The sequence below is a fragment of the Pteropus medius genome, unplaced genomic scaffold (genome assembly GCF_902729225.1).
Source record: "Pteropus medius unplaced genomic scaffold, Ma_sr-lr_union100, whole genome shotgun sequence".
Taxonomy (NCBI): Eukaryota; Metazoa; Chordata; class Mammalia; order Chiroptera; family Pteropodidae; genus Pteropus; species Pteropus medius.
The window spans coordinates 2,698,575-2,707,865 of NW_024351546.1; the positions used below are offsets into that span (position 1 = coordinate 2,698,575).

The window sequence follows — 9,291 nt, forward strand, 5'->3', positions numbered from 1 at the left end:
TACCAGTATTATTTCTCCTTGTTTTGCACTTTAGACAAGAAAGAAGATGCTCGTCATTGGACCCCCTCAGGTTCTCATAGGCCATACTTGACAATATCTCTTGGCTGTTCGATTAAGTAACTTAGAGCTTCTTCCTTCCACTCTCTCCTTCTTTCCCTTTTCTCCTTCTTGTTTTAAAATCTAAAGAATCCTACTTGATGAGAAGATGGATTCAAAGTTCTGCTGTCATACAGGCTACATAAGCTATAAGGTGAGAAATTATTCATGTCACCTTATTTGAACTCCAAAACTGCCCTGGCCCAGAGGACTTTCAGATTATATTATTATGAACTGAAGAATTTGGGGGTAGGTGGGGAAGTGGAATTATACACACTAAGAACATTAAGAGAATAGGTAGGCAAACATTTATTTTCTATATTGAGACTTACTGCTTATTGCAGGATACATTCACATATTTATATATATCCACAGGTGTGTGCTAAACATCTAGCCATTGGTGCAGTTTTTGTTCAGAATTCTGTACTTTTCAAACCAGGGAACAACAAATACTGAATAGAAGCACTCAATTTGCTGAAAAAAGAAAAACAAAAACAATATTTTAAAAAGCTCAACATGCAAGGGGAAAATTTAAAAAGGGAAAGAAGAGGATATAATAGGATGGGGACTATGACACCACCTAACGACACCTCCAATCCAGATATGGTTTGATCTTTATTTTAATTTCAATCACTTGATAATATTATGGCTAAGATCATCTCAGAAAATGGCCTTCTATTTGTAGTTAGAATAGGAGACTAGAAATAAAGTGTCCATCTGACACATATTCGCTGATTCTGTTTTCCTTTTCATTTTTATTCATGTGTTGTTTACTTAACACTTTCCTTTACTTTGCCTATAGTGGATTCAGCCAGCAATCCATTCAGTCCTCCAGCACTCATCCATTTATCCTTCCTTTCTTTCACCTTCTTTTCACCCAATCCATCCATATCTCTTTCTTTCCTTCCTTTCCATCTTTCATTGGTCCATCCATATACTCATTTATCACATCCTTTCTCTCCTTCCCTTGTCCTTATTTTCTCTCAAGATTTTTCTTTCTTTTTTGCTTCCCTCTTCTCTCATAATAAAAAAAAAATCAATAAACAAATTTTGCATATTATCATCCTTTCTTTGTGCAATTTTGTTTTCCTGCTCTTCGTTGGAAAGTCCAGGGTTGGGGGTAAAGGGGGAGGTATAAATATTTACATTTATCCTAAAAGTGAAATCAGAATATTAACTCTACTAATTAAATATATTGCATCAATAAGATCCTCTAACTTTATTGTTATCTTCAATTATTTTTTTTATAGGTTTTATGATCTTTTCCAGGGGAGAAACAAAAATAAAATCTACTTTGCTAACTGCGAAGAATTTTTTGAGAAGAAAGTGAGGAATGAGCTCATGAATTTACACATCTCTGTTGAGAATGTCCAGGGCATTATACCTAGAGCCACCATATAATTTATGAACCGGACATGTTGTAAGGAAATAGGAATGCTATTAATTATTACATTAAGAAGTTATTTCAGGCAAGATAGGACATGAATATTCTTATTTTTACTTATTTAGGTGAAGAGTGGTAATTTTCAGGGCTTGTAGGCCTTGAGATGTTCCCGTGGGTCCATCCTGACTATGTACACTGCAGTGATGATGGTCTGGCCAGCCTCCTTGGATGTGACAATATTGGGTGGGAATGAGCATGTAGAGGACTAAACCAGTGTTGGGATAGGTGGCTCCTGAGTAGATCACACTCATAGAAGTTTATCCTCCCCGACCCTGTCCATTTCTACCACCAGTTAAACTATCTCTGAACTCATTTTTCTATCTCCTTCGCCTTCTTGGCCCAACTCTGCTGGATGAAAGAAACAGAGATCAGTAGTCTCATGATTGTGTGTTCATTTCAGGCTGATGTTTAGATATTCAGCTGGGCGTACAAGCACACTGGCTGCTAAAATATTACTAATAATTAACTACTTCCCTTAGCCCTAGAGTGTCCCCCTGCAATTCAGCCAATTACTTCCTCCCTCTGAACCCCTCCATTCTCCCCATAATTCTTCCAGCAACAAAGGATCAATGCCTGTCAGGCAGGATCCAGGTCACTTGCACCTTCACCGTTCCATTTTGAGATACCTGGTGTTATACTGCATTCTTTTGAGCAACCTTAAATATATCCATAATAAATTTAAGCTTGCTTAAAAAGAATGCCTAAAACCACAGGAAAACTCCACTGAAAATGAGTTCTTTCTGAGTTAATGTGCTTTCACTCAGTACCTTATAAAGCTCCCCTTCTTGAAAAGTGCAGTTTTCAGTCTCCAGCCTTTGACAGGTGGTGCGCCGCATCTCTAAGTTCACGTGATACTCCATGTGGTCCGTAACCTGTGGGAAGCAAGTGGCAAGGAGATAAAAGAATTCCTTCTCCTTCTCCATAGCTTCTGGGGCCAGGAACTCCTTCACATGGTGCCCAAGGTCAAGGATCCCATACTGAACAGAGTAGTGGGCTCCTCTCTCCCTTAACCATTTGACTCTCATGCCTCCTTTTGCCATTTGAGGGGAATTCACCAGAAACCTCTCTATGGGTAAAGTCGTCCCTTGGAGAGCACAGGGTGTGTAAACTTTGTTTTTAAAGAGCCAGAAAGCAAACATTTAGACTTTGTAGCCCATGCGGCCTCAGTTGCAAGTACTCAATTCTGCAATTGTAGTGTGAAAGCAGCTCTGCATGACACAACATGAATGATGTGGCTGGGAGCCAAGAAAACAACTTACAGAAATAGGCAGCAGACAGATTGGGCCTTAGGCCACAATGAACTGACCCCTGGTCCTGGACATCATTTAAGAGACTTAACTTTGGCCCCTTCAGTGAAATTATATTTCTCTTAAAATGCCCACTTTAGAGTAAGTGAGGCTGAATTTCACTTGAGTGGACTTGTCCCACAGTGCCTGTGGTCCCCTGGCATAGGAGCATGGTGAGGAGAGGGAGAAGAGCACACTGACCAGTTTCTTGACCTTCAGGACTCGCACAATCCGGAAGCTATACTTGTCCTCACTTTCCTTGTTGAACTCGTTGGTCACGAACTGCATGGTGGCTATTACGTAGGCTCCTGATGCAGGTACTTCTTGGACACTTATAAAGGTTTTTCTCCTTGCTTGGTAGGTGAGGGCCACTAGAGCCACCAGAATGGCCAGCAGAAGCTGTGGGGCCTGCCAGGCCATGGCCCCTCAGTTTAGGAGGAATAGCAAGAGCACAGCCAACGTCCTGTCAGGAGACAGTCGGTTTTCACTGACCCTATCTGGCCGGCCAGATTTAAGCCCACCTGTGGTGGACGCCTACAGCTCTCCCTACCTCCCTCTTCTTTGGCAGCTGAACCTGAAGAGCAGAGGAATTTGGCAATGGTTGGTGAGCTCAATCCCACTTCCTCTCATTCCTTTCATATATGTTTGTGTCTCACACACATATACTCATGCAAACACTCATTTCTTCTCTTTTGGGGGATGCTCTCTCAGCATCCTCCCACTCCCACTTTCTGCCCCAGCATTACTTGGGTGGAAGCCAGGCCAGGAGCCTCTGTTCACTGAGCTCACCTTAACTAGGCTGTGGGAGGTCTGGAGTGACAGGAAGCAATGGAGACATGAGGGATGTCAGATCCCAGAGCAGTGGGGCATGAACAGGTGAGCTGGATGAATATTACTTCCTCCTTGTCCTCTTGAGATTCCCTCTGATTCTTCTTGTAATCTCTCCCAAATTCCCTGGCTGGACAGGATACAAGCTCTCTCTTAAGCCCAAACCTTGTCTTCTTCTGTGCTAATCATTCTTAACCTTGGAGAAGCTGGTTCTTCCCAGAAAATGCAGGATGTGACCTGTACGGGGAGCAGGTTCCACTTGTGGGTATAATCATGCCGTGGCTTTATTTTCACATTCCACTGTTCTTTTGGATAGAGTCAACCATGCTGTTTGTCCCCTGCAACATTCCATGGCACTCTCATGCAGTATAGATAGCCTCAGTCCAGTAATTAGGATGCCAGTCTCTCCATTTGGTCAACGCTTTGAACGTGGCTTACAGCTGTGCTTCTCTCTCCTGGAGGCCTGCATGTGGGAAGGAGTGATTGCTTCTTTTTTTTTCTCCCATCTTCTCCAGGTACTCTACCTCTCCCATCTCACAACCATGGGTTTGAAGACCTTTCTAGTGCTGGTACTAGGAGAAGAAAAAGGAGCAGAGGGACTGGAAAGTTCTCACTGACTAGCATCAGTGCTTCCCGAACATGGTGAAATTTTAAAACTGACTGTTCTTCTGGTCTCTTTCTGGTTCCCTCCCAGTCTCCACTGCTAATTACACCTTTCCTCAGCTCTCTTTGCAGCTGTGTTGGTTTCTTCTGACTGCTGTTAACAACTTACCATCAACAGTATGGTGAAACAGCACAAATTATTGGCTCACAGTTCTGGAGCACATCTTCTTGAACTCTGCCCCAAGGTCATCTCCTGCAGGAAACGTCTTCTGATTGCTTGGGCTCCTCACTGCCCAGGCTGCTAAGGAGGCCACTCATTCAGGTGTAATTCCATAAGAGCATGCAAGGCTGTTCTCCCTCTCTGGCTTTTCCTGTCTGCCTCTGGCACCTGACTTTAAGCCCCTCAGAGCAGGGAAGCCAGACTGTCTGGGCCCATGTCTGGCTTCATCGTTTACCAGTCAAGTAACTGTGGGCAAGTTACTTATATTTGATGTGACTCAGTCTTCTCATCTGGAAAATGGGCATAAAATAATTCCTATCTATGCAACTCCTCTGATAATTAAATGAGATAATTCAGGCAAAGAGCTTAGAATGGTGCTGAAGAAATGTCAGCTGTTATTTTTATGGTTATTTTTTACACTTAGTGCAGTTCCTGATGTTGAATATATGACTGACAGTGTTCACACACACATATACAGAGATTAAGCCTTGGTTCTGTCCTCTTGCTCATCCTTTGTGCCCAGTCAGTCACCAAGAGCCCTTGGGTCATTCTTCAGAATACCTCTCAAAAACCCCTCGCATGGAAATGCCACATAACAGGATTTTGTTTTATTCCTGGCTTCATCCCCAGAGCCTGGCACAAAGTCATTACTCAAAAATATATTGAATGAAAAAATGCATGAACACATGAATGAATGAATTAAATGCCTTTCCTCCAAACTGCATTCCCACAGCCACCTCCCAGCTCATTCTTCATTGCTTCCATGTGAACTCATGTAATACCCTACTTCTTTGTGCAGCCTCCACTCTAGGCTCTCCTGCACACCACAGCGAGCTTTACCATGACTGCAGCTTGCTCTCAAGTCTTCAGTGGCTCTCTGTGCCCTAGCAAAGAAGACAAGCGGTGTTTACAGCATCACTTCTGTTACTTCCTCGGTTTACACTTATGCCAGCAGTTATATGATAATGACCTTTCCACAAACCCAGCTCATCTCCCCAAATTCCTCTTAAACACCTCAATGCATTTATGCAAACCTGGGAAATATATGACAAAGTCTTGGTTCACCGCTTGGAAGACAAGCGGAAGCTCCCTATTGGAATAGTAGAGCCCCTCAAATGCCCACACTAACACAAGTTCAGTTCCCTCTCCCAACAGAGTCAAGCTTACTCCAGTGAGCACGAGGGCTTGCTCTGCCTTCTTGTGCAGGAAAGGCCATCAATGCCAGGAAATTAATGTGCCTGGAACATCTGAAGAGTTGGTATATAACCGCAGCTCCCTCATGCCTCTTGGAGACTGACTCAGAGATATGTGTCCTGTAGTTTCCCAGTGGTCCCTGGCAGGACTGAGGCCCAGATGCCCACTGTGTTCACCTGCTTGTTAACACACCTGTACTGCCTGCTTTCTTGTCCTATCTTTTTCCCCACTCTCCTTCCTGTGCTTGCTGGCATCACCTCCCAAGTAATTCACATACCCTCAAGTTCCTGCTTCAGCGAAACCAAAGCAAAGATTACAGGTATGTCAGTAATCATGTTCACTTATTTTTTAAAACAGGAAAACACACTGGGCAGCCTAAATCTATACCAATAAGGCAATGCTTAAATACATTATGGTATTGTAGGGGAGGAAAAAGTATTTCCTCTACCTATCCTAGATTCATTGGCTTGGGCCTTGCAGATTGGACTGACAAAAGATAGATTAACAAGAGAAAAACAAATGGAAGTTTATTGGCATGTGCATCACACATACACACAGGAACAACTAGTGATGAGTAACTCAAAAGGGTGGTTAGAACTTGAACGTTTATAACATCTTAACAAAAGGATGATAGATTTGTAGAGAAGTGACAAGACAAAGGAAAAGGACTTTGAGCTTCTGGGGTGGAAAATTATGAGAAGGTAAATGCATGAGGGAAACTAATGGAAGACAAGGGCTAGTTGGTAAGGTTGTTATATAGGTTCCTCTGGTGATGTCTCTGGGCTGATCAGGGTCTAGAGTTGTCTCTGTCCTTACTGATAGATAGGGTAGAGGGGAGACTTTGACAAATTTATCCTTTGGTTTTAGGCACATAGGAGACAGGCAGATAACTTTTGTTGTACCTGTTTCTTTTTAATTGCCTTCAGTTCAAAATAATAATTTACTTATTTATTAACTTATTTATTTTTATGGTGACATTGGTTGATGAAATCCAATAAGTTTCAGCTGTATACTTTAACAATAAACCATATATATATATTTACATTGTGTGTTCACCTCCCATAGTTAGATCTCTTTCTGTCACCACTTATTTGACCCCATTTATCCCGACTACCTCCCCCATTCTCAAAAACTCCTACCCTCTGGTAACCACTAGTCTATAGTCCATGTCCATGAGTCTCTGTTTGTTTGTCCTATTAATTCGTTGCTTTAAAGTTTATACCCCTTATATAAGTGATATCATGTGATTATCAACTTTTTCTGTCTGGCTTATTTCACTTAGCATGATTATCTCGAGTTCCATCCATGTTGTCTCAAATGGCAGTATTTCATCTCTTCCTATGGCTGAGGAATATTCCATTGTATATATGTACCAGAGCTTCTTTGTCCAATCATTGTAGGACACTTCGGTTGCTTCCATGTCCTGGCAACTGTGAATAATGCTGCTATGAACATTGGTGTGCAAATATCTTTTTGGATATGGGTTTTCAAGTCTTTGGGGTAAATACCCAGTAGAGGGATTGCTGGATCATATGGTAGCTCAATTCTGAGTTTTTGAGGAACCTCCATACTGTTTTCTATAGTGGCTGTACCAATGTGCTGTCCCACCAGCAGTGTATGAGGGTTAGCTTTTCTCCGCATCCTCTCCAACATTATTACTTGTCCTGTTATTACTTGTCCTGTTGAGTATAGCCATTCTCACAGGTGTGAAATGGTATCTCATTATGGTTTTGATTTGCATTTCCCTAATAGCTAGCGATGTTGAGCATCTTTTAAAATATTTGTTGGCCATTTGTATGTCCTCTAAGGAGAAGTGTCTGTTCATGTCTTCTGCCTATTTTTTTTTTTTGATTGGATTGTTTGTTTTTTTTTGTTGTTATTAAGTTGTATGAGTTCTTTATATATTTTGGATATTAGGCCCTTATCGGAGGTGTTGCTTGCAAATATATTTTCCCATTCAGATGGTTGTCTCTTCATCTTGTTGACGATTTCTTTTGCTGAGCAGAAGCTTTTTAGTTTGATATGGTCCGTTCATTTATTTTTGCTTTTATTTCCCTCGCCTTTGAGGTCAAATTCATAAAATCTCCTTTAAGTCCAAGGTCCTTGAGTTTCGTTCCTATGTTTTCTTCTATGCATTTTATTGTTTCAGGTCTTATATTCAAGTCCTTAATCCATTTTGAGTTAATTTTGGTGTGTGGTGATAGACAATAGTCTAGATTCATTTTTTTTTTTTTTGCAGGTGGCCTTCCAGCTTTCCAAGCACCATTTATTGAAGAGGCTTTCCTTTCTCTACTGTATGTTTTTGGCTTTTCTGTCAAAAATTATTTGCTTATATAAATATGGGTTTACTTCTGGACTCTCGATTCTGTTCCACTGGTCTGTGTGTCTGTTTTGCTGCCAATACCATGTCGTTTTGATTATTGTCACTTTGTAGCATAATTTAAAGTCAAGCAGAGTGATGCCTCCAGCTTCATTCTTTTTTCTCAGGATGGCTTTGGCAATTTGGGGTCTTTTGTGCTTCCACACAAGTCTGATGATTTTTTATTCTATTTCTTTAAAAAATGCTGATGGGATTTTGATGGGGATTGCATTAAATCTATATAGTACTTTAGGTAATAAGGTCATTTTAACTATGTTGATTCTTCCAATCCAAGAACATGGAATATATTTCCATTTCTTTGTATCTTTTTCTATTTCTTTTAATAGGGTCTTATAGTTTCTATTATATAGGTCCTTCACAGGTTTCGTTAGATTTATTCCTAGGTATTTTATTCTTTTTGTTGCAATTGCAAAAGGAATTATTTTTTCCACTTCTTTTTCTGACACTTCATTTTTAGAGTATAGGAACACTATGGATTTTTGAACGTTGATTTTGTCTCCAGAGACTTTACTGTATTTGCTTATTGTTTCTAGTAATTTCTTGTAGAGTCTTCAGGGTTTTCTGTATAGAGAATCATGTCATTCACAAATAGTGGCAGTTTAATTTCTTTGTTTCCTATTTGGATGTCTTTTATATCTTTTGCTTTCCTGATTGCTCTCGCTAGGACCTCCAATGTTATCTTAAATAACAGTGGAGATAGTGGACAGCCTTGCCTTATTTCTGATTTTAGAGGGAAGGTTTTTAGTTTTTCACCATTAAGTACAATGTTGGTTGAGAGTTTGTCATAGATGGCCTTTATTTGTTAAGGTTCTTTCCTTCTATATCGATTTCATTAAGTGTTTTGATCATAAATGGATGCTGTATCTTGTCGAAGGCTTTCTCTGCATCTATTGATATGATCATATGATTCTTATTTTTTAATGTGTTTATGTGGTGTATCACATGAATCGATTTGCATATGTTGAACCATCCCTATGCCTGTTGGATGAAGCCCACTCGATTGTGGTGTATAATCTTTTTAATATGTTGCTGTAGTCAGTTCGCTAGTATCTTATTTAAGATTTTTGCATCTGTGTTCATGAGATATATTGATCTGTAGCTCGTGTGTGTGTGTGTTATCTTTACCAGCTTTTGATATCAGGGTAATATTGGCCTCATTAAATACCTTGGGAAATATAGTCTCCTCTTCGATGTTTTTGGAAGAGTTTGAGAATAGGTATTAAATCTTTGAATGTTCGGT

At 40.5% G+C, this 9,291-nt stretch overlaps 1 protein-coding gene across 1 annotated transcript; it reads right to left on the minus strand.

Moving 5' to 3' along the window:
• Positions 1-358: 358 nt before the first annotated feature.
• Positions 359-3,246, minus strand: CST11 (cystatin 11). The gene is made up of 3 exons (XM_039843634.1): positions 3,028-3,246; positions 2,308-2,412; positions 359-570 (listed from the first exon to the last, which is right to left on the minus strand). The coding sequence occupies exons 1-3, from the start codon at positions 3,244-3,246 to the stop codon at positions 487-489; spliced, it is 408 nt and encodes a 135-aa protein (XP_039699568.1). The 3' UTR covers positions 359-486.
• Positions 3,247-9,291: the final 6,045 nt, after the last annotated feature.